Source organism: Pipra filicauda, unplaced genomic scaffold, assembly GCF_003945595.2.
Source record: "Pipra filicauda isolate LSUMZ 115617 unplaced genomic scaffold, ASM394559v2 scaffold282_size1924045_pilon, whole genome shotgun sequence".
Taxonomy (NCBI): Eukaryota; Metazoa; Chordata; class Aves; order Passeriformes; family Pipridae; genus Pipra; species Pipra filicauda.
Genome location: NW_024104401.1, coordinates 1,439,770 through 1,465,667, shown reverse-complemented (window position 1 = coordinate 1,465,667; position 25,898 = coordinate 1,439,770). Strand labels below are relative to the sequence as shown.

At 48.8% G+C, this 25,898-nt stretch overlaps 2 protein-coding genes across 3 annotated transcripts in view; one reads left to right on the top strand and one right to left on the bottom strand.

Moving 5' to 3' along the window:
• The window catches only part of ACKR3 (atypical chemokine receptor 3), a 44,928-nt gene extending 24,730 nt beyond the window's left edge, over nt 1-20,198 (bottom strand). Inside the window, exon 1 of the mRNA XM_039382782.1 lies at nt 19,836-20,198. The gene's annotated coding sequence lies outside the window, so the exon portion shown is untranslated. The remainder of the gene's footprint in view (nt 1-19,835) is intronic.
• Nucleotides 20,199-20,899: 701 nt separating this feature from the next.
• IQCA1 (IQ motif containing with AAA domain 1) overlaps nt 20,900-25,898 on the top strand; it is a 106,373-nt gene continuing 101,374 nt past the window's right edge. For both annotated transcript variants that reach the window (XM_027735146.2, XM_027735145.2), the window contains exon 1: nt 20,900-20,997. In XM_027735146.2, coding sequence (XP_027590947.2) covers nt 20,987-20,997 — 11 coding nt within the window. In that variant the 5' untranslated portion in view covers nt 20,900-20,986. The remainder of the gene's footprint in view (nt 20,998-25,898) is intronic.

The window sequence follows — 25,898 nt, the reverse complement described above, 5'->3', positions numbered from 1 at the left end:
CCTCAGCTGACTAGAACCAACACACAGAACTCTCAAAAAGACAAAATTGCACAAGTGTCCCATTGCAAACCAAGTTTTTTGGAGGCTTCCAGCACCACTTGATAAAGCAACACATTTCCAGAAAATGAAAAACCAAATGAGCAAAGTCAAACCCGAGGCTTTGTTTGCTTTAGAGCAAAGGAACCAGCCCCCAGAAGTGAAACCTTATCCTGTGACTCCAACAGGACGAATTCCTGTCTCTGCCTTGCTCCTAGACTTTCCTCCACCCAGGCTGGCCTCCGGAGGGTCCTCCTCTGGCCACATGAAAGGCTTTTCACACCCCTCTATGGCACCAGCCTTTACTAGAGCCTAAAAGTCAGACTGACTGTTAGATCCCTTCCTGCTAGATCTGAGCTCAGGCTGGTCAGCCTTAAGTTTCCAACACAGAGCCTAAATGTATCGTGAGAAAACCTGGAAACAGAGGCACTTAGGGTTTTAATAAGTGGAGATTTGCCTAATTTGAAGCTCAACATCAGATTTCTGCTGTACCTAAAGTAAATACCACCCATTAATGGAGAAAACATAGGATTTTTTTTTTCCTCATAAAAATAAATTTCCTCATGAAAATTAAAAGCCACAGCCTGTAGCTTTCTAAGGACTGCCTTGGATAAATTGCACATCTACCCATTTTCAGGCATGGAAATGCATTGGACTGGAAAAAAAAAAAAAAGAGTGTTCCAGAGCTAAGCAGCCTTTTTTCTCCAGTTTTATAGAAATGATGCCGAGTTCAGACTGCCCAAGGCGAGACATCAGGGATGTTCCTATAGCTTGGCACAGTGCAGATCCCTGTGCCAAGTGAGCTCCCACCTCCCCACTGCTGGGGCACGTGGAAGTGGCTGAACCAGAGAGACCAAGCAGAGTATGGGGAACAAGCTGGAAAAGGTGATGGAAATTTAAAAAATGAAAGAGAAAAAAGAACAATCAAAGCTTCCTGATAGGTTTCCCAGCTGATATCAAATACCAGCACCAGCTGGTTGCTGGTGGATATAACCCACACGAAGAGCAGAGCTCTGGTTTCTGTCAGTCACAGCAAGAGGGAGTGGACTGAGCCCCACATAAGGGCTGAAGCTGTATTTGGAGAAAACATTCCCAAAGCAAGCTGACTCTTCTTTCCACACACCAGTGAGGGACACCTGCTTATCACCAGCACTTCTGTGCTGGGCAAGGATGGCACGTGATGGCCCAGGGTGCCAGGGGCTGGTGCCCACAGAGAGGGAGCAGACACTCCAGTGTCTCTGACAGCAGCAAGTTATACAAATGCCCACAGATTGCACCCATTTACATGTTTTAACCTCATTCCTCCCACTGCATTCTCCTTCCCAGACTTCCCCACCGTCCACAGCAGCACTTCCCACAGCTCCCATCTCCGTGACCTCTCTGTTGTCCCGCTCCCCCACCTCCATATATGAACGTCACCTGTAAAACCCAACCACAGCCAGATCTCCCTGACCTGTGCACCACACAGAAATTCCTCCTGCCAACATCAGACATGCTTGAATTAGCAAGGAAATGAAAACAAGCCACGGGAAAGCAGCGGGCTGGGGGAAAGGTGGAGATGGAATGCTAAGCAATCATGTCAAGTCACGGCTGGCCACATCCCATTAGCCAAGTCTGAGGGCTCCTTGTGTCAAAACAGCATCTCTGTAGCCAAGGAAAGATCCTGCATGCCCAATCCTGCAGCACTTCCGACTCTTCTGTGGGCCACAGAGTCCTTCAAGGCCTTGGCAGCCGGTGGCTACACATCCCATAGCTCCACAGCTTTATACCAGGAGAACCCAGAAACCACCAAAGGCTCAGCCAGACAAAACCACCACTTTCAAAGATGCTTTCCAAGGTCACTGTGCAGCTGGGAGAAAGGAGTTTGGAGAAGAATTAATGAATTGCGTTTGGTATTAAAAGTTTGAAAAGTTCTGGTAATAGTCATGGAAACTCCTGAAAAAAACCACACCAACAGGAAAACAATCCACCACTGCTGTTTCCAAAACAAGCTTGTTTTCCCCTTTGCTAGTTCTAACACAAACACCAGGGAAGATTCCCAGCACTGACAGAAGCAACTCTCTTACCCACCTCATTAAAAGGGCAGAAAGTGGGATAATAATATGTTCATTTTCTTTCCTTCCAATATCTCCTCAGCCTCCTTTTGGCCTTGAGCATCCCAGGAGATGGTGCAGAGGTGAAGACAACACCAATAACACCCTCTTAAGGTTGAGCAAATTTAAGCATTGAACAGTTTCTGTGATTTACCCAAGCAGAACCATAATCTCAACTTCTCTGCATGTGTAAGACTGTCTCCCAAATTTATCTCACCAGTTCAAAACACGACTTTGTGGGAAGCAGGGGGGGAGCTGTCATTGAATATATGTATTTATATTTCCTAGTCCAAGGAGGTATAAAACTATTTCCAATACTCATTATGCCCTTTTCATTAATGTATTTTTTAATGCTGTGATGTGGTTTAGTGGTTTTTTCATTGTTAATGCTCTTAAAAGCCCATCTCCTCCAAATATCCCTTTAAAAGAACGAGCTGCAAGAGCAGCAACCACAACACACAGGTTTGGCTTCAACAGCAACTCTGCAGTGGTCCAAAAACAAAAATAAAAATCGGTCTTTGGCTCTTGGTAGGTTAATTAACTGAGAAACGAGGAGGACTTTCTTACCAGGACAGACTGCTTGCTCCCCACCACATAAAAGTGTCTCTTATGCAGGGGAACTTTTATCAGTTGTTCCTAAGCTCTCCAGATCTGATCACACTCTAGTCTTCAACAGGATATGGAAAGAAATAAAGTTATATGGAAAGAAATTAAGTGACCACCTTTAAAATAGCTCCACAGATTATGACCCTGGGAGAAGACACTCAAGAAACATTAAAGGTCAGATTTAAATCCAACGCCTGTAATGAAATGTGTACTTACAGATGTAACTCCCTCCTTAACAGGCTGGACCAAATTCAACCCTGCTCCAAACCACCCGGAGATGGACCTGGCCCAGCCATCTCCAGTCTTAATGAAAGCTTGTCCATGATTTGAACCCAGCAACAATTAACCTTGACAGGGGGAGATAAGATTCAAGTTTCAAAGCACAGAGAGTTTACTGGGGTTTTGTGCTCTTTCATGAGGCTCTGATTATTATTTTAATGCAGTTGTTTGTGGTTTAGTTTCCTTCCCCCCCCCCCCCCCCCCCCTTAATGGTAACATGGAAAAGATAAAAGTTTATGCACTCATGGCAGGAGCCAAAGGATGGCCCAAGTCCAACCTACCTCCACCCCACTGCACTCATCGGATATGCTTCCAGACAAGGGGGAATCAGACTAAGAGATGCTGTGGATAGTTCAGGACTGACTGGCCTCAGACATTTTGGAAAAGGGAAAAGAACTCATTAGACTCACAGGAAAGCCAAGAGTGGTTATGAGAGCACTCTTTTAGGAGACTACAATAAGAAGCCAACAGATCTCTCCCTACTTCCCAGCAGGAAGCCTGCAGTCATCCCTAACAGTCCTGACAGACCCCCGTGCTTGGCGAGGCTCCCACCCAACCATCTGGAGCTCATCCACCGAGGTGCAGCTCTGAGGAAGGAGACAGAGCCTGGCAAAGGTGTTCAGAGAGCAGCTGGGGAGAGGGGGTTGGCTCCTGAGCTTCAGCACAGCTTCACTTGACAGCAGGTGAGGGCACATCTCCTCTGAGGATGGAGCAGCTCTGATGGTACCGCAGTCCTGAGCGAACTGGGATAACCAGCAGCCCCTGCTGACAGCAGCACATGCCTGGAAACCCTCCCCAGAGGCCAAGCCAGCAGCTGGGCCATGCTCCTGCTGCACTTGTGTCGGTACCAGAGCTTGTTACACCCTGCTGACCTCGTGTCTCCAGGACCCACAGAGCCACAGCAGCTCCTGCACCACAGAGCGGGACCTGCGTCCCTTCTGCTCTCACCAGCTGGGGTTTTCAGCTGGCTGATGCCTTCAGCACAGCTCCATCCCACTGAGGGCTGGCAGTTTGCTTGGCACCTCCGATGCTGCTTTGAAGGCAGCAGCACATTCCCCCTCCTCGAGGGCTGTTAATGAGAGCCTGTTTCTCTAGTGAGGTGGAACTACGGCTCTGAAGCCTCTGCCAGAGCTTTCCCAGACAATGCAGCCACAGGCGGTCTTTAAATAAGAGGAAAGAATCAAAGGTGGGGAGTGACCTGGTCAAATCAGCTGGGGAAGACGTAGGGGAAAAGTGGGAGAGAGCAGACACACATTGCAGTTTTCTTCCCACGTCCACTGGGCAGCAAAGAACAGTGGCATGAGAGTTCACAGGTGCTCTCAATATTGGCAAATATCACATGGAAGGGTTTGCCACCTACACTGACAGAAAACGTGCCATCAGCATAAGAGAAATGCAAATTACAGTGTAGTATAAGGCATAGATATATGGAATTTATTTATTTATAGCCTCTCCCAACACATGCACACACTCTTGTGTACCCACAATATTTTCTTGGCTGCACTTACCCCTGCTTTACATTCAGACTGCATGCACTGAAACCAGTCATTAAGTTGAACACATGGACTTCCCTTCTCCTAAATCTAACTTAGAGGACAACTTGCTGGAGGTGAGGGGAGCAGGGAAAATAAAAAAGCAGAAGAATGAGAAAAGGACAAATTTTTTGCCATGAAGCCACCACTGGATCACATAACTGCCACCCATTGCAGCAATGAAAAGACAGCCCAGGCTGAGCTGTTCCTCTCCAAAACACACCTCCATGTTAAGATGAAGATGCCACATCCTCACTTCTAGCCCATTCCCCTGCCTTTTCCCCACAGAAGCCCTCAGAGGTGCAACTCACTCACCTTCCAAAGTGAGGCTCGCGGCAGCTCCTCAAGGCTCATTCCAATATTCCAGGTATTTGTTGGCATGCTGTAAGCACACTCAGTTCCCTCCTTAAACCTCCTGCAGCTCTCTGCCCTTGCACTAGGAGTGACCTCTTACTATTAGATTACCACATTCAGCCAGAAACTAGGAAGCTCTTTTTCCAAGCAGCGTCTTGAGCCCAGGATTGGCACATGGCTTTTAAAGCTTGTTGCTCTCACTGAGACCACCAGCCAGTTAAAGCACAGCCTGTTTTCTAAAGAGCAACCCCACAAGGCTTTGTCACTATTATTTAAATCAGCTGGCAGAGGAGACTAGAGGGTGGGGGTGGTGAGGAGGGCAAGACCCAGAGATGCACCTGGCCAAGCCCTGCAGAAAAGATGCACCTGCAGGCAGAACTCAGGCTCCTCCCAGAGCCTGAAATGGCACCAAACCCACAGCTGAACCGTGTCTTCTTTCAGATTTTCAGCCACTAGATCAAGGGACAAAGGCACAAGGGCACAGCCATACTCTGCAGCCTGACCTGCCCCAGATTTTTTGAACTACCTTGGAAAGCTACTGCAAGGGCTTGAGGGGAAAAAAGTGCTCCCAGTAACACAGAAAGCCAGGTTTCAATATTGTGTGTATCATGGTCTGGCTCACTGCAGGTCACCAACCTCGTACAAAACCTGGTTTGAGGGGAAAAGTGCTTCTAGTAGCACAGGAGTCTCTAAAAAGGGGAAAAAATGCAGCATCACACCTCCAGAAAAACAAGACACACCGACAAACTGACTGCACACAGCTCCCAAGCCACAAACGAGCCGTGGGCAGTCTTGATTTTTAACAAGAAATCACTAATGGTGTACTACAAACTTAAAGAACAGCTCCTGGGGCCAAACCACCAAACCAGGACTCCTTCAATATCCCACAGCTTGTGAAACGTTGCAGAGCAGCGCTCTGAGCTGCTGCTGAGCAGGGGATGGCTCAGCCTTTGCCACATCCTTCCCTGTACAGCTTTAAAGTGCCATCCAAGCACAGCATTCTTCCTGCTGCTTGATGATTTCAGATCCTTGACCTGGGAATGGTATCACATCTGCTACCCATTATCAGGGAGGGAGAAAAGCTCTCCCCTCCTCGCTTCCCCTGCGTGTAGCTCGAACAGTGTTGTGTCTGTGAGAGCTGAAAGCAGTCAGACTGTAATTCAAACAAATCAGATCTAATCACCCTTATCAGAAGGCTGATAAAATCAGCAAAACTGAGAAGCTACAAAAACACAAGGCAAAGAGGTATTTCATGATGGGCATGGAAAACCAACACCTCTGAAGAGCTGTTTTCCCCACAGAGACATCAGATCACAGTGGGGCACTGCTGAAGAGTCTTTTGCAGACCTAGAAAATGTTACTTCCCAAACTCTGATGCTGGAGAGGGCTGTGAGGCACAGAGGGCTGCATTCCAGAATGCCCCCTAGCTCCCAAATTTTGGACAAAGCAGTCACAAAACCACTACAGGTGGACTAACACCATCTCAGCCAGATGTTTAATGGGTGCAATGATGTCCAAACAAAACATGGAGACAGATCCAGGTGCTGTGGAGGGGACCACGAGTCTTACTTTGCTACCAGAGCTCCCAAGCCCAGAGCTGGACACTGGCACAGGCACACAGCTGGAGATGAGGGGTTTCTGAGTCCAGGACTCACTTTTAGAGGACAATACAGCTCTAATGGAGCCCTGATGTCAATCCTCCATCTGCACGTAGCAATATCCTGCAGCTGGCTCCCCTTTGCCTGGTCAGCTCCCAGTCCCAAATTCACCAGCTCCATGGCACTGCACCATAACAGGAACAGTCCTTGGCAGGGCTCCTGCCTGGGGCTGCCTGTACTTTGTGAAACAGGGTTGCGATCACATTTTTCTGGTTAAGATCACCTCCAGAGGAACCACCTGGAGTCCTTGGCCAGCTAAAGGAGAACCTCTGCCCTCATGTGACTCACTTTCCCATGGCAGAGGAGCATGGGAAGCACTTAGGAGAGGAGCATTTCGCAGGATGAGCGGACACGGGTGCGCAGGCAGACAGGGAACTTCCTGACACACACCCTGGGACTGTCTGCTGGCCACGAGGGCCGAGCCCTGACCTCCCTCCAGCCAGCCTGACACAAAACAAAGCTGCACTTACCCACTGGCAGTGAATGTCACGCAGTGACGGAAAAATAGGGGTTGGAAGAGGCCTCGGGAGGTCACCTAGTCCAGCTCCGTGCCCCGTTGGAAGAGTCAGCGCTGCATTGTCCCCGTCAGGCACACATCTAACCTGCTCTGAAAGGCCTCTGGTAATAAAAGCAACATATTCGAGGCTTCTGCTATTTATATCATGATTTGGAGCAGTGCTTGAAGAATGGAGGGCACAGAGGGGAATTGCTGCATAATAGCTGAACACTGCATTACTGAAATGCTGCAGGACCCAGGGGAAGCCGCTGAATAGATAAGGATATCTCAGTGCAAAACGTAAGGGCAGGACCACCAGCAAGGTAACAAGGGCACATTGGAGGGCCCCAATCGGGCTGGCCAGGCCACCTTGCAGGGTTGTGACATCCGGCAGAGCCAGTGGGGACTGACAGGCTGCCCAGGGAGGGCATAGAGTCTCCCCCTCTGGAGGCATTCCAAACCCACCCGGACACGTTCCTGCATCACCTGCTCCAGGTGACCCTGCCTGGGCAGGAGGGTTGGACTGAATGATCTCCAGAGGTCCCTTCCAACCCCAGCAATTCTAGGATTCTGGGATTCAGTGCCCCTCCTGCAACATGGAGGCACAGACCTTAGCACTGCCTCCCACAGAAGATGGCCTGACATCCTTCGCAAGGATTAAAAAAGCAGGCAAATAAAAAAATAAAGTCATGTTCTCAGCTGCATGGGAGAGGGTGCCTCGGCAGGAGGAGGCTCTGGGCATGTTTACCCAAACACCCAGACTTTTAAAAAGAACAGTGGAAACGCTTAGCACAAAATCCCATTAGCAAATAACGGGATTTCTGGGAGCACCATCTGTGCACCACATTGAACACTCGCCCCGGAGCACGGAGACTAAAGCACGTTGCATATGGAAATCCAGACAAAAGAATATACAATAATACACAAAGGCAGGGAGAGCACATATAGGATGGGGAAGAAGCCAGAAGAGACTTTTTCCTCCCCATCCTCACAATACCGAAAATCCCATTCCCTTCACAGCCTTCCCACAATGGCTCCTGAGGCATCTCACGTCCCTTCTGTGCCCACTGTGAGGCCTCGTCATGTTGCCACAGAAGGGGAAAAGCAGCTTTGACATGAATGAGAATCAGCTGACAAACCAAAGCTGTTCAGTGTGAGGTGACACACAGGGTCAGTCTTGGAAATAATTTTTTCCCCCTCGGGTGTTTTCCAGGGAGGTCTCTCAGATTTCTAAGCCAGGAGATTACCTGGAAAAGGCTCTGGCTCATCTGTGAGGTTCTTCAGCTCCACCACAGCACAAAGGGCCCAGAAGTAAGCACACTAGGGTAACTCAGAAACAAAGCCAGAGAGGATTTGGTATGAGTGGGTTCTGGAGAGCAAAACAAACCCAACTTCACAAACTGGCAACTTGAAGGAGCCCTCTCCAGTGATTCTCAAGCACCCCTTCTCCTTCGCGCTTCCAAACATCCCCATCTTTGTCCGCTCTCCCAAGGGCTCTTCAGCAGCATCCTCCAAAACAGCTATTACAGCAATTACTGCAATTAATTGATTTGCATATCCCCAAAGCCCCATCATTAGTGCAACACAGCCAAGCGTGTTAGTGTTTAATAATATCAATCAACAATTATTCATAACATCCCGCCCTGGCAGACCTAAATATAGAGACAAGCATTCATGCGAAAACAAAAAGGAGGGAAAAAAAAACCCCAGCAGCTAAACAAAAGAATTAATTTAGAACAGAATTAGGATCATAGAAACAAGACAGACAAGAGACAAGGTCAGATGTCTCACTCCCAGCTCATGTGTGACTCTCCCAACCTGCCTGCTCTCAGTTACCGAGCGAGCTGCAACTAAATCAAGTGATTTTCTCCTTGTAGTAAATAGCCAGAGAGCTGCAACGAGCACATACGAGGGGGTGTAGAGGAACAAGAGACGACTTTCACAGTCTGCTGGCCCTGGTTCAGAACAGCACTTCAGCTACAGCTCGAGAGGGTCCCCATTCAGGACAACACTTAAGCACATGCTGAAATTTGAGTATGTGCTTAAGTCCTGCTCCTCTCCTCGGGCCATGCGCTAGGAAAAGGGAAAGGCTGCTATCCAGTTTTCCAGGTTTTTAGAAATACAAGCTGTACCTCTCAGGGACCGTATGCTCTTCACCAACCTCTGGATTTGGAGCCAAAGCCTGTTTGCTCCACACGTGAGCCCTTCAGGACCCCCAATAGCCCCTTCGTGCTGGAGGTGCCACCACACACCAGGGGGGAGGCACGACCAGCTCAGCCTGGTCTCCATCACCACCTTCAGCAGCAGGAGGAGGTCTTTGCAAGAGCCCAGTGCCAGATTACATAACGTAATTAACAGATACGTTAACGTGCATGTTGATCAAGCAAAGAACAGCATCTTGCTCTGAAACAGCCGCCAAGAAAACTCAGGCATTCGGCTGCTCGGACGGTGTCAGCTGATGGAGTACAGCAGGCACCAAAGGCAACTAGTTTTTTTACACTTCTGGAGGAACTGGCAAGACCATGGTGGTACAAAGCCACAGACTTGCTGCAAGTCACTGCTTTTCACCAAGCTCTGAGAATATCCTATTTATGAAAGGAATTAGGCCAGGAGGGGCTCAGTAGGTGCTTCCCACTGTCGTGGATGCAGCCAGACAGCTGGTGGGGCAATGATGTCTCCAGCCTTCATCACTCACTACATCCTGGCCATCCAGCAGGCTATGGCTTCAAAGCCATCTTAACCTTCCTCCATCCTCACCCAGTGCATCCCGAGGTCCCTCAGCCAGCTCCAGCACAACTGTGGGGCAGCAAACAGTCCAGATATCACAGAGGGCAGCAGGAAGGACGGACCGGCCACCAGGAGAAATGTGGGCACGGGGAAGGAGCAGCTCTGCCCTTGCTTCGCACCCTCTGGCACTGAGACAAGGGTCTCCAGAGCACATTTCCCTCTGCTTTGGCTCTGTCAACCCATCCCATAGATAGATCCCAACACTGTAAATCACACCAGCATGAGCAGAGGACACCCCCCCTTCCCAGCTCCACACCCGTGCTCCTGCTAAAACTACTGACTGCAGACTAAACAAAGGCTTTTTTACCCTGCCCACAATCTGGACTCCTAACTGGAGACTCATCCAACATGGAATCTATTCCCATTCCTTTCACACGGAGACTCATCCAACATGGAATCTATTCCCATTCTTTTCACACCCCTCCCTGCTCCACTGGTGCCAGTGCTGGGGGAAATATTGTGCCTTGACAGTAGGAAGGAGTAAAATGCAATATCTCTCCAGCAGCATTCTAAGTAGAAAAAGAAATAAGATTTTAAAGCCCCCTCGCCTTTTGTTGGCTTCCAGCTTCCCCCACCACTCTGTAGCCACACACGACGTGCCGGGAGGGGTGCCCAAAGCAGGAGCAGGAAGCAAGGAAACTACAATTGCAGTAAACCACTTCAAAAAGGCTTTGCATTCGCTCAGAATTGCTTGAAAGGAAACTTGCTGCTCATGGATGTTCGTCCTTCATCTTTCACATGTTTTAAAAGAAGTATTAGTCTGATTGTCTGGGTTTTTCTTGGGAAAAAAGAGTTTCTGGAAGTCAGGGTCCAAAAGCAAAACATAAATAGGAAATATAAATGCTTCCTTAAAGCCGTATTTGGGTTGTTTGTGAAAATCCCCAGCAGCTTTCACTGTCTCCCAACAGCAATTGAGAGACTTCAGGGGAAAAGTAAGACATGAGTGGCCACAGCGCTATTTTCCAGAATAAATGTGGAAGGGGAAATCCAAAACAACTAAGTGCACAACACTGAAGACCTCAGAGAGAAGTTTGCCTGGGGCAAACATCTCCTAACTGCTGTAATTACCGTGAAAGGTCATCAAGGACACCTCCCCATGCATGCTAGAAAAATTCATGCAAGCATTTCGGGTGGTTCAGGGCAGCTTTTTCAGCAAATGTAACTAAGTTCTGACATGGAGCCATACGAGGTGACATCAGCAAACAGGCATTTTCCTCAGAAAGCGCACGCAGAAGAAAGCTGAGGACATTCAGCACCTTCCAACTCCCGCTCTCCTGCTTTTAACCACGACCATTAAAAAGTTCAAACTGGCCAAAACACGGGGTAAAAAGCAAAGGCTGCACACGCAGGACTTCGCAGTGACAACAGCGAGTACAAAAGAGCTCAGTCTGAGAACGTAATTGGATTTAAGAGCCAAATTTCTTTGGGCACTGGCTGTGAGAGGCTGTGGTGTCCCACCCCGGCCGGGCAGGTCCCCGTGATGGGGCAGTTGGCAGCGCGGGGCAGCACGTGCTCCTGGCCCACGCGGGCACCCACACGCGCCAGCCCCTGCCCCGCCTGCCCGGGGGGGCTCAAGGAAAGGCAGGTGCAAAGGGAATGTTCATCCTGGGTGCTTCCCTTCCCGGGATCCCACTCACGGGCCAAGGGTGGAGAGCAACAGGATAGATAGGCTGTTGGGGAGAGGGCCCTCCACGGCTTCATCGCCAGCTGGAGCAGCGTCCTCTCTCCTGGGACTGGAGTGCTGGAGGACATGTGGGATGCTCCGAACGAGTCCTTCCAATCCTGCCCTGGGACTGGCCACATCTGGTGGAGCCAGGTGAAGTCACGGCACATGCAGGTCTGGCCAACTGGTTTTACCTGTCTCGGGCAAAATGATTATTTTGGGGCTGGACTGACTCCTTCCCGGTTCCAGAGCTCATTTTCAGAGGTGGGGCAGAAAGCCTTTGGCCCGTTAAGTGCCTTTGTACACTCACTGTTGGCACCCGGCGCCCTCGGCAGGGTAAGCACACAGTCTCTTAGGCTGGGAGGGAGCTTTGCAGAACATCTGCTCCAATCCCCTGCTCAAAGCAGCAGGAAATGAATCACTGCACGACTCCCCTGCTCTGCAGCCAAAGGCACAGGTGGGACACGTGTGAGGAGCAGGGAGGGACGCAAGAGACCTCACCACAAGAATCTCTCCTGCTCCAAACACTGTGCAGAACAAGCCTCCTATATGCGAAAAAGCTGGTAAAACACTCGTTGCCCTGACTGAGCACCTCAACTCTGATCTCTCACTCCAGAGCCTGGGAGGGTCTGTTCTCCCAAACAGACCTCCCCAACAAGCAGTTTTAGCCCTCAAGAGCCAACCAAAGAAACACTCAGGTGCATAGAAAGCACATAACTGACCTTCATCTGCAGAAACAAGTGCACTGGATGCATTTTGGCCTGCGTTTTACCCTCTTCTTCCCAGACCCTGTGGCATTATTGTGCACCTCATAAAGCAGACCTGTCCCAGCAAGGACCTACCAGCTTCAATTACCCCACATAGCCAACCTGGGAAGAGCTGTACCTGCTGTCTCTAAGGTGTTACACCACCATACTCTAGTGCCAAATAAAGAAAATGCTGCAAAGCCACTGATTAACTGAGCAAATTCACCTGTTTTGCACTTTGATCTTGATGCAGGAAGCAGAAAACCCCCTGCTACCCTTCTCCAGCTCAGACAAAACCTTTCCCTGTGCTCACTCCCAGCGACAACCCCGCACCAGTTATGAGCTGTTCCTTCTCTGGCCTTTTTATTTCATTCCATCACACCAAAAGCAGAGACAGGCTTGGAAATTAAACTGCAGCCACCAGTTTCATTCATAAAGTTGGCTGCATAATGACAAAGTGAGCTATTGTTGTTATTTCTCACAGTTTACCACCTCTGAGCCAGGGAGTATTGTTTTTATTGCTATTGTGAGAACAAGAGCAGGGGGGAAAAAATAATCTTAAGCTTCCCTTCCCCTCCCAATCAAATATAATAGAGAAAAAAAATCCCAACAGGGCGGATGTCAGATCCTCGAGGATTTTTTTTTTTTTGAGTTATCTACAGGAGCTCAGCCTGGTGCTGCAGGTTTCTTGAGTCTGAATTTTATCAATGGGCTGCACTGGGTCCATTTGAAAGGACAGCAGGTGTTCGAACAATGAACCCAGGCTACCTCCACATCTGGGCTACAAAAGCCATCGCCATGTTTACAAGAAACAGGATAATCAAGAAAACATCCTGTCACAGGGCACCTAAAAAGCTACAGCCCCTTGTTATTCATTTTTCTCTCACACTGTGCTGCTTATTTATAGCACGAGAAGTTGAACCGGGAGGAGGAAAAAAATAAATGCGAAGTTTCTCACTCATTTCCACAGAGAAGTGACGCACGTGCAACGTGGAAGGCAGGCTCCAGGCTCGTATTGTTCCTGCAGCTCGAGGTGGGATGGCATTAACCCCTGAGCTCTTGCTGCAATCAGTGAATTATCCGGGCATAGCTTGTTGGTTTTGCTTCATTGATGCAACCGTGTCAGTTAAACCTGACTCATCCAGGGACACCCCAGAGGGAAACTGAGTTACCACAGACTGGAAATAACGTCCCCAGAGCCTGAGCACACAGACACGGGCAATTACAGGGCAGGGTTCGGGGAAATTGCTCATCCATCTTATCCTTCGTCACTTAAGGTTGGATCCTGAGGGGCAGCAGAGCACGAGAGGCTCTTCCAAAGCTTAGAGAGGACATCGAGGGTCCCCTCTGGAGGAACTTCTTTCCCTGCACAATGCACCAAGCACATCTGCAGAACCAAAGGTTGCCACCAAATTTCAGCTGCTGGTGGCTTGTAGCTCCCTACAAAGCCACTGTATTTTGGGGTTACTTTCTGCTGATGTTTTGTTCTGCTTGCTTTTAACTTTTCAGTGAAAATAAAGCAGGACACATCCAACTTAGTAATAGGAGGGTTGTTTTTTTTAAATCAAATGAGTTCAAATTCATTGAAGATGCACTAAAATGGGAGCTTTAAAATGTTTCTCACCATCCTTAAGAACAACCTGGGAAGCTCCAAGATATCTCCTCCTTCCAGACTAACACTTTGTGACTCAAGTCATCCTTATGTCCGGCAATATTAAGTATCCTCCCTTCCTTGCTTTAATAGTTTCACTTCTGGAAGCCTTCAAAACACGCCAGCTAGAGCTCCCCCACAGAAATGCTCAGCCTCTCATGGAGTTTGACTTCCTTGCTTTTGAGTTGAGTCAAAGGGGATTAACTCAACAGGTGTTTTACTGGAGAGTGGGAGGGAAAACATAACAAAACACAATGAAACAACTGCCTACGTGCACGAATACCAGATGAATTCCTCCTTTTCTGGGGAATGAACTGCTAAAGCAGATGGCAAACATCCCCTTCTCCTGGAGCCCCAAGTCACTCTCAGTTGGCAGCTTTAAACACATCGAGTCCAGGAGCTCCAGTGCTTCCCTTCAATCAGACAGGGGGTCTGGAAGAGGATCTTCCTGATCCAGACCTGACCTCTGAAGGACTGAGCTGCTTCCACTGCCCCTTCCTCTGCGGTCTTCTGTACCCTGGTCATGCCCAGCAACACCAGCTGGAGTGCCAAGGCCTTTCCAGCAGCCTCTGTGCCTTATGCACTGTGCAGGATGGCTGAAGCCCAGACTGCTGTCCCATAAATTTGTGGTAACACCTCACAGCTATTTTTTTTCCCACTAACAGAAAGACCATTAAACAGCACAGGGATAAAGGGATCACATCAGAGACCAGCATCTTCATCCCCTCCTCCCATGGAAAGCAAGCTGCACGTTGCTGTTTGAGTTCTCACCAATCCAGGGTTCTCCAACCGCCTGGGCCCACCAAACCTCCTGCCCATTTACCCCAGCATGACACACAGGGGCTCAGGTCAGCTGGAATCCCACTGCAACTGCAAGGGCCACACAGCAGCGTTTTCTCCTCGTCTGCTTAAGATCATGAGAATTTCTTGGAGTTTTCAGTGATTAATGTGCACACACAGCCAGTGTTAACAGTCAGACTTAGTCATTTTTCCATCAAAATCGTGAGAAAAGCATAAATAATATTTCAAACTGCTGGCTGGTGAGCCTATGAAGTGAGGAAGTGGTCAGAAGATTCGTGTCTCTTAAGAGAACTGAAAAGGGTCTGTCCAGAAGTGCCATTCCACAAGCCATACTGAACACATCTTCACGTTACACAATCACAGAAATGCTACTTATTTCCAATATTTGTTTTGCAGGATAATATAGAAGCGAACTTTGCCCCCCTAAGTGACTCAAGCTTGACACAGCCTTTGTGTTAATTTATTAAAAAATTTGCTGGCTGGAGCCAAACGTTCAATTAAAACCTCTGCTAACAAATTACTGGGATAATTGCCAGCAGCCAGAGTCCAATCCCTTTTTCTGTTTCCTTCTCACCAAAAAAGCATCAGGTGTATGTTGTCAATCTGTATTGACTGTTTGACTGATGCTGGTCAGCATCTTTAAGAACAGCATCCTAGATAATTAAATAGCAGAATGCTGATGAACAGTTGTTAATACAGAATAAAATCAATACACACCCTGATGTTTCGTGATGGTACAGAGCTGACACTATTTGAACCAGCTTCTTTAGAAAGCTTTAATTTTATCAAACAACATTCTTTCAGGAGAGATGATTTGGGGTTTTCCTTTTTAACAAAAGAGAAGTGGAGTGTGGCTCGGCATTTAATATCTGGCTGAGATTTAAAACGCATGCTCCTTATGAAGTGTGACATTTTATACCTGAAACCACAGGAACATTTCCCACATTTAAGGGATAGAGGGAAAATTCTTCAAATTAGATTTGAACTTTATACCTTCTAATTCTGCTCCAATCCTCCTCCTCCATGTACCACGCTCGGGCCTGATGAACAGGCTGCTATATCAAAGTCTAACAGCCCTGACCGCCGACAAATCCCCTTCACTCAGCCTTGAAGTAGAATTGGCAGTTATGTTAACTGGCAAAATAGCTGAGCCACTGATCACAGGGCTAAAGGAAGTGGTCAGTGCAGCCCAGCTGGCAGAGCCAGCCCTCCTGGGGGTCAGCCTGAGCTGGAAGACACCACTGGGGCCACAAGGCTGACCCAAGTCCCCCAGCTTGCAGCAAAGAGCCACCCAGAGCTCCTTTACACACTCCCACCCAAGCCTAAAGGAAAAGCAAACACCCATCTGCAAGGAAGTAATGAGCTGAGGGATGAAGCACCTCTGCTACACAGGCAGGCTGGGAGGGAGAAGTGTTCTGCCGGAGAAGAGGAGGCTCCAGGGAGCCCTACTTCTCACCTCCCTGGACACAGACGTTTGCTGTGCAACTCAGTTGCAACCAGGTCCCCATCTGGGGACAGCTGTCCTGCTGTAAGAGCTGTGACAGCCACTGTGCCTCATGGGAGAGCTCCTCTGTTGAGCCGTCCAGGATGAGAGGGACACTGGTAGGGCTACGGAGCAAGGGGGATTTTTAGTGTGAGACATCCAGCAAAACATCACCCTCCTGGCACTTCTCCACCACCCCAGCTTCATCCAGCTCATTAGCAGCACACAAACAGGCCCTTCCACGACCCCTCATGTCAGTGAGAGATCACGGAATCACAGAATATCCTGAGTTGGAAGGGACTCGCAAGGATTGAGTCCAACTCCTGGCCCTGAACAGGACAACTCCAAGAATCCCACCATGTCCCTGAAGGCCTCCTCATAAGGAAGCTGCAGACCCAATGAGGTCTCCCCTCAGTCTCTTCCAGGCTGAAAAAGCCAAGTGCTCTCAGCTGCTCCTCATATGGCCCTTCTGGGCCCTTCACCACCTTTGTGTCCCTCCTTTGGATACTCTCTCATATAGTCTAATAGATATCTGATATATCTCTAATACATAACACTTCTTATACTGTGGGGCCCAAAACTGCCCTTGGGACTCGAGGTGAGGCCACCCCAGCACAGATCTCACACCTGTCCCCGTGGCCACACAAGAGGCAGAATCCTTGACTCCCAAGTGGTGTCCTGAAGCCTCAGCTCATCCATCCCACGTGGTGAGGAGCCCTTTGCCTGCTCTTTGAGCCAGCAACACTCACAAAAACTCCACTCCATCTTCCACCCTGTGCCTTGAGGGACAATCCAGACCTCAGTAAGTGCTTTGAAATACAAGTTGCAAAGGCAGAACATTATTCCCATTATGTTCCTTGCTTTACTTAAGCCCTGCTCAATAACCAACAGGTGCACTAAGCTCTTTGCCAGGGACCCATGTTGAGAGGAACAAGACCCTCCAGTTTTATATGTTATCCCCTTGTAAGCTCACAAGTCACCTCTTAAGCTTGTAATAAAAGACTTTTTTGAAAGATGATGGCACCTAGTTTCCAAGGCAGCAGAACTTTTAAGCTCATGTTTGCAAGAGCCTAAGCAATTACAGATGCCAAAAGGAACACGCTGTATAAACCCCATCACCTATTCCTGCTGCAAAGATTAAATAACACAGTCTTATTTTTTAATGCAACATGATCTGGATGAGGAAGTTGCTAGTGATGCTATACAAAAAATGTACAGTGCATGGAATAACAACTACAAATCCCTTTAATCTCTGCTGGTACCTAGAGACCTCAGATGGCTTGCTGCCTGTAGGGATTATTGGAGACATGTGACCCCATAATGGAAAGACCGAGACAATCCAGTATGTTGACTGACCACTGATGGTCTGCTGGACCTCAGCTGCACTTCAGGCTGCAGTGATCATAGGATCACAGAGTCACTGAGGTTGGAAAAGACCCCCAAGATCATCAAGTCCAACCTTTGACTGATCCCCACCTTGTCCCCCAGCCCAGAGCACTGAGTGCCACGGCCAGGCCTTCCTTGGACACCTCCAGGGATGAGGACTCCACCACCTCCCTGGGAAACCCCTGTCCACCCTTTCAGTAGAGAAATTCCTCCTGATGTCCAACCTGACTCTCCCCTGGCACAGCTGGAGGCCATTCCCTCTCCTCCTGTCCCTGTTCCCTGGGAGCAGAGCCCGACCCCCCCCCCGGCTCCCCCCTCCTGTCAGGGGGTTGCAGAGCCAGAAGGTCCCCCCTGAGCTTCCTTTTCTCCAGGCTGAGCCCCCCCAGCTCCCTCAGCTGCTCCTGCTGCTCCAACCCCTTCCCAGCTCTGTTCCCTTCCCTGCACACGCTCCAGCCCCTCCATGTCCTTCTTGTCGTGGGGGCCCAGAACTGGACACAGCCCTGGAGGGGCCTCGGCAGTGCCAGCACAGGGACAGTCACTGCCCTGGTCCTGCTGGACACACTGGTTTTGATACAAGCCAGGATGGACTGGCCTCCAAGGGAAGAGACAAGAAGGGAGATAAAGAAAAGGAGAAGAAAGCAGGAGATGGGGCTGGAGAGCAGCTGAGCCAAACCTGAAGGGCAGCCACAGCAAATGTCCCAGGGCAGTGCTCCGAGGACAGCCCCATTAAATAGCCCAGGCAGCCCCGTGCCCTCCCACTTCAAATTACCCAAAAGCTCAAGGATTCAACTGGAATGCAACTGCTGAAACCTACAGCAAACCAGAACATCTCCCACTCCACAGTTTCTCTGTTTATAAATCTCTATTTTCTTAGGCTAAGCCAATTACTTATTCTCAGTCACACACAACTCCCATTTCAGATACAAAACAAGCTCCTTTCCCATGAAAATAAAAAAAGCAACTCTACTTATTTCATAATTAATTTTGCTGCACGACTTTTCCCAGCAACACAACTCTTTTTTTTAGAAGTTCCCCACAAACAAATCCCCTCTGCCCATGCACAGCCTCCCTGCACACTCTCACACATCACTTCTTTGTGGCTTAATTTCCCATTTTTAAAAGGAAGATATTTGCTGTTCTCCAACTTTCTTGGGGGCAGTGAAGAAGCCAGGTGGGGAAGTGAGTAATGGGCATTATTCCATCATTAATACAGCTTCTGGCACAATAAAGATAATCTTGTGCACTGTGGCACTGAGGTACTAACAGAGGGCAACAAATTCATATTAATAATTAACATCCACATCATATCAAGCCATCTTGGTGCTCTCATTTCAATTCCTTCAGAAAGCTTCCTACTTTTTTATCACAAACACATGCAATAGGTTAATAGCCATTAATTTTAGAACTTATTTTTGAGCAGTACATTGCAGAATAAAAGCATGAATAACCCCTTTCACATTAATACAGCAAGTTACAAGCTGATTGTACACCATTGTCCCAAACTCAGCCCAGAGAAAATGCAACAAGTACTCAAAAAACAAACAAACAAAAACAAAACAAAAACCACTGATCCAATACACTTAAAGAAATTACATGATGGGCATCAGAAAAATAACGTCTTACATGCTTTTTATTATGATCTTGATTCTTCAAGATTTGCATTTTCAAGCTTTTTCCCCAAAACCAGAGGGGCTAGGAACTTTACTTCAAACATTTGATAGCCAAGAGTCTCACCTAATTATGTGAGCTGGGGCTTCAAGGGAGAAAGAAAAAAGGAAAAAGGAACAAAGACACACAGAGATTTATGGCAGAAAATATCATCACTGGCAAAACGCTCATTGTCCCAAACTTCTTGCTTTTCCCTTCTCCACTGGTTCTCAGAGAAGTGCATTTCCCCCAAAAAACTGTGCTGGAATCCTGTCTCAGTAGCTTTGATTTTTTTCCCCTTTTAAAGAAGGACCCTTTCAATGTTCTGCAACAGATGCTTCTCACTCTGCACACAAGCAATACATTGAAACAATTCTTTTTTAATACCCCAACTTGCCTGCCAGCTAGACATAGTTCACAAGAAGGTAAAACAGCTCTACCACCCCCAAAACCAGCCTCCTACCAAAAACAGGGCTTGGAAATTATGTGTGGGGTTTTACAAGCAACATGCTCCCATTTCATTCATTCCAGATTTTTTGTCATATATCTATCTATACTTATTTATTTATACTTATATTTTATACACACATGTATGTTATATATACATGTACACTTACTTGTTTTAAGAAGCAAAAAGACCTGAGGAAACCCTGCTAGGAGTGATGAAGTGGCATTGTGGGATGCAGACACATGTCCCCAGTCTCAGTGGTCACTTCCCAGCCACCCTTGGTGCACAGATGTGCTCAGTTTGGGGATGCAACTGATGGAGGAAACACAATGCATGAGGCAGGTTTACAGCAGTTGTCAGGGGAAAAAATAATACTAAACTGGTTTTCAAGTGGTAAGGGAATGGAAAACCACCAGAAAGTTGCCTCAATATGTACTTCTGGGAAAGAAATAAAGGGGGGGGGAAGGAGGAAAAATGTGAATGCAACTGGGACAAGCCCCTGAGAGGGAAAAGGAAATAAAGGGATCAAGGGGGGGTGGAGGGGTAAAAGGGAAGAAAGACAATATCAAAGAAGCAGAGAAAAGGGAAAAAAAGAAAATATATGAAAGGGGTAAAAAAGAAAAAGATAGGAAAGGGGAGAAAAGGGGGGGGAAAGGAGAATACTGAAAAGGGGAAGGAAAGGAAAAATATAAGGAAGGAGGGGAAAGGAAAGCATAGGAAAAGGAAAATAAAGGGGGCGGAAAAGGAAACTACTGGAGGGGGGAACACACAATGAAAATAAAGGGGAAAAAAACCAAAACTATCAAGGCAAAAAACCCAAACATAACGGCAGGGAAAGGGTGTTTAATCTAAAAGAGAGGGATTTAGATCAGATATACGGAAGAAATCCATCCCTGGAAGTGTCCAAGGCCAGGCTGGACGGGGCTTGGAGCAACCTGGTCTAGTGGAAGGTGTCCCTGTCCCCGGCAGGGAGAGCAGGATGGGATGGGCTTCAAGGCCCCTTCCAACCCAAACCCTTCCGTGACTCCATGGGGGAAAAAAAAAAAAAAAAAAAAAAAAAGGGGGGGGGAGGGGGGAAGTGTGTGTGTGGGGGGGGGGAACCTAAACCTCCCTTTGCTGCCCGTACAAGCCCCGAGGCAGCGCCGGGGAGGGATCGCGATCGCTCCCCCCGCAGCGTCTCCGCGGTAACGGCGGGGCCCGACCCGGAACGGCCCCGCGGGCGGCATCGGGCTCCGGCTCCGGCTTGGGGCTCGGGGTGGGTGTGGGTGCCCCGCTCCGGGGGTCGGGCTCGGGTTCCGGCTCTCGGGGTCGCTGCCCAGCATGTCCCAGGCGTGAGTACCGCGGGGTCCGGGCGGGGTGGGAGGGGGAAGGTACCGCAGCCCGAGCCCGGCGGGGCCAAGGGCAGGCAGAACCGGTTGTACCGGGGTCGGGCACCGAGGGGCGGGGGGAGCCGGGACTCGTCCCCGGAGCGACCGCGACAACGGCAAAAGTAGGCAAAATAGTATCTTAGAATCATAGAATCAGCTGGGTTGGAAGGGACCTTCGAGATCATCAAGTCCCACCCTTGATCCAACCCCACTGTGGTTCCCAGCCCATGGCACTGATGCCACATCCAGTCTGTCCTTAAAAACCTCCAGGGACAGAGAATCCACCACTTCCCTGAGCAGCCCATTCCAATGGCTGATTACCCTCTCTGTAAAGAAATGCTTCCTAATCTCCAGCCTAAACCTCCCCTGGCACAGCTGAAGACCGAGCCTTCTTGTCTTGCTGATGGTTGCCTGGGAAAAGAGACCAACCCCCCCCGGCTCCCCCCTCCTGTCAGGGAGTTGCAGAGAGTGAGGGGGTCTCCCCTGAGCCTCCTCTTCTCCAGGCTGAGCCCCCCCAGCTCCCTCAGCCTCTCCTCACAGCACTTGTGCTCCAGTCCCTTCCCCAGCCTTGTTGCTCTCCTCTGGACCTGCTCCAGCCCCTCCATGGCCTTCCTGAGCTGAGGGCCCAGATCTGGACACAGCACTCCAGGAGTGGCCTCACCAGTGCTGAGTCCAGGGGAAGAATCACTGCCCTGGACCTGTTGGCCACCCTGTTCCTGACACGGGTCAGTATGCCAGCAGTGTTATTCCCTTTGCACAGAGGGTTCCTCGCTTACAGGCAGATTCGCACATCAGGGTTTTCTCCTCCCCTCGTGCTCTCAGCACAGTGCAAAGCTTCCCGAGTTTATTTGCGATGAGCAGACACTGAGGATGGGGCTGCATCAAAGTGCCTGCAAGGAGCCCTGCTCATTCCTCTGGGAACATAACTCAGAGTCCAAGCCCCCATATTAAGCAAGAATTATTATTATTGCTGTGCTACAGTGCTGGGAGCTGAACTGTGAGCATCTCCCACAATATCATCCTCCAGCTCCAGCAGCACAGAGCCCTGGGCACAGCTCAGTTTGGGGAGGCTCTTATTCCCAGTTCTGAGCTGGATGTGGCTTGCTCAAGCTGAATAAGCAAAAGTACATTAGGGGAAAAAAATAAAACAGCTCAGGGGTTAATTTCTACCTCCTCCTGCTCCTCTCCTTCACATCTAAGCTCTGACCTGGTCAAACCTGACCATATCCAAAGTGCTGCCGAACCAGGTTGTGAGCAAAGCCTCTCCTGGCTTCTTTCCCATGATCCTCCTACTCAGCATCAAAACCTACTGTTTCTTTTGCTCAGTTTCATCTTTCCAAACTCCCAACTCCTTGCCAGGTTAAAACCCCTCATACTTCCAGCCTCAGAACTACAGCAGCTCTCCTTGTCACCTCCACCCTGGGTTTCATAGAATCATAAAGACTAGAAAAGACCTCCGAGATCATCAAGCCCAACCTTCAGCCAAATGCCACCACCATGCCCTCTAAACCACATTGTGGGGTGCCATGGCTACTTGTTTTCTGAACGCTTCCAGCTGTGGTGACTCCACCATCCTTGGCAGCAGCCTGTTCCAATGCTTAACCACTATTTTAGTGAAGAATTTTTTTCTAATATCCAATCTAACCTCCTCTGGCTCAACTTGAGGCCATTTCCCCTTGTCCCAGAGCTGGCTGCCTGGGAAAAGAGGCTGACCTCCATCTCACCACAACCTCCTTCAGGTAGCTGCAGAGGGCAATGAGGTCTCCCCTGAGCCTCCTTTTTTTCTCCTCTGACCCAGCCTCCTGCCTCAACACATTTGCAGCCTCAGCCAAATACCACCACAAATTCCACTGCTTTCCAGCCCTGCAGCTTCCTTTTCCATGCTCCTTGGCTCAGGAGAGAAAGGTGAGGTGAAAGGAATAAAGAACATCCCCAAGGGTACAGCAGAGACTGTCTGGGGGCTGTGTCCAAGGACACACACCCACAGCACAGCTTTCAGCAGGCATAAGTGTGAGGACAGCTTGGTCGGGTTCCTGGTGAATCCAGTGCAGGACTTGGCTTGTAACAGCACAAATTGTGCCTTACACTACCATGGGGTCAGTTCAGGGAAGTTCACAAAGTAATGGATAGTTATCTAAATTGCACTGTTTAGAAGGGGGGGGAAGAGAAAGAAAAAAACCCCACAAAAGTAGTGCTCGACCTCTTCCTGAAAGTTATCTCAGACTGTGTCATTCCTACAAAGTCTCTGAATCATGGCTGAGTGTAGCTGGAAAATACGTGTGATTCAACTGTTTTAACTCAGTTTAATTTCAATAGAGAGGGGGCTCTTTAGCGTTTCCTATTGCATTGCCAACACTGAACAGCAAATCTACATAAACGTGATAAACATCTCACACCACATGACAAAAACATGTGGCCAGTTCTGCTTCTGAGCGAAGTGGTGGTGCTGGTAAGGGACCCCAACTGGACATTGATGCTGCTTGGCTCAGGTTGCTGTAATCAGGCTGTAGTTGTGCACAGCACAGGATTTATGGCTGGGCTAACCCAGCCCTTCATAAACGCAAGTCTGAGTTGCTTCTTAAGTAAGTTACCCAGGCTACTTTTACACAGTTGTATGTGGTGAGGTTTTCCTGGCTGTTACCATAAATCATAGAATTGTCTAGGTTGGAAAAACCCTCTAAGATCATTGAGTCCAACTGTTCCCCCAGCACTGCCAAGGCCACCACTAACCCATGTCCCCAAGTGCCACATCCACGTGGCTTTTAAATCCCTCCAGAGATGGGGATTCCTGTACCAGGGACTGACAACCCCTTCCATGAAGAAATATTTCCTAATATCCAGTCTGTCCTAGATACTTCCAGTATCTAAAGGGGGCTTGCCAGAAGACTGGAGAAGGACTTTTCACATAGGCATGGAGTGACAGGGCAAGGGGGAATGGCCTTAAGCAGGAGGGCAGAGCCAGACTGGAAATTAGGAAGGAATTTTTCCCTGTTAGTGTGGGGAGGCCCTGGCACAGGTTGCCCAGAGAAGCTGTGGCTGCCCCATCCCTGGAAGTGTCCAAGGCCAAGTTGGACGGGGCTTGGAGCAACCTGAGCTAGTGGAAGGTGTCCCTGCCCATGGCTGTGGGTGGGACTGGATGAGCTTTTAAGGTCCCTTCCAACCCAAACTGTTCTGTGATTCTTTAAACTTTCCCTGGCACAACTTGAGGCCATTTCCAAAGTATTTTAAATGCCATGTGACAAAATTATAACAGTCTTCCTTACACGAAGGCAGTGAAGCAAAGAGCTGATAACACAAGGGGTTTGTGAGAAAGAACTTTGGTACTTCAGAAATGCAGATGCTGCACAGCACAAAGCTCTTTCTGAGCTGGAGTTCTGAGGCATGTTCAGCATCCTCAAGGCCCTGTGATTCTAACAGAGGTGTGGGCTAAAGCCCACAGCAGTGTTTAATTCCACTGCCTTAGTAAGCTTTGTCTCGGGGCAGAGCCAGGATGCTCAGAGAGCACACAGCCACATTCTCTTTGGGTCAGTAACTCCAGCAGCCAGCCAAGGGAACAGTCAGCATGTCCAGACATGCTTGGCATTTTCCAGGGATGGTCACAGTGCCCAGGAGAGCACAGCCACTGGCTGTAGGGCGATTAAAAAGTGCTGGAATATCTCACTTCCTAAAGTACTCAGCCCTCAGCATTTGCATACAGATGTACCTTCTGCTCCAGACACTGAACACTAGATTTACATAGATGCTTTTGCATTTATGTTTTCCTGCTGTGTTTCCTCCTCTTTGATGAATTTGTTTACCATCTCCTTGACCTGTAGGATCTTGACCAGTAATTTCTTACTTTGCCCTGACAGTCCTAGTCCAGACAAGTTTAGAGCGGAGTCTTGGCACGGCTGCCATTCCTACCAGGTTTTAATCAGCTACAAGACATTTGCCACTGCCACCAAGGAGCTTTAAACAATCAAAGCGCTTTAAAATTTAATCTTGTGTCACAAATAGAATTTATATTAATTCACTGGTTAAATATTGATCTAAGACAAGGTCTTTAGCATCTCCCCTTCTGCCTCCAACAGCAACAACCAAAGGAAGGCTCTGTATTTTATGTTACATCCCTCAGCTAAAGAAAATTAAGGTGGAAAAAACCAAAATGTGAAAAAGTCAGTGCAACTTCCAATCCCCTGTCTCCCCCACTCTCCGTGGCTGCATTATGATGCAGTTTCTTATGTTGTGATCACATCCTATTTTCTTCCCACAGGGCCCCAGCCTTGCTCAGCCATTGGGCTGTTGTTGAATATTTCTTTTTATCCCCTCATTCGGTGTCTGGCCCCGGGCCATATTCTTCAAATTCCGTCCAAACGCCACAATTATGAGCTTCCTCCTGGGCATTCCTGGCGTGTTCTCTCTCCTACATCTCCCAAGCAGTCACAGATCCATCTTTGCCCCTCCTTCCACCCCTGGTGAGCATTAGCACATCATCTTGGTTATGTTAAAGCAGGAAATCAGAGACAGGATCAAACTGATCACAGCTAAGGCTTAAAGCTGCAGCTCCCTCCCCTGCTTACCTTCATCTTAATGAGCAGGTAGGGAAAGAACTCGTGCATTACTTGGACAGTGTCTCCTTTGGGAACAAGCATTGTCAGTGGAAATATCCCAGCAGCACCTGTGCTAGGAAACAGTGGAAGAACAGGCCACAGTTATCAAGAAACTGAGTAGACTGTGTTAACTTTGAGCTGAAAGCCTCCTGCTCCTGGGCAGGGCAGAGCAGCACCCAGACACAGCACTTGCCCTTTGTACATGGAATTGTAGGCAGACAGGTGATGGCTCTTTCCTTTTTTTTTGGTGGGGGGGAGGAAGAAAAAAAAAATAAA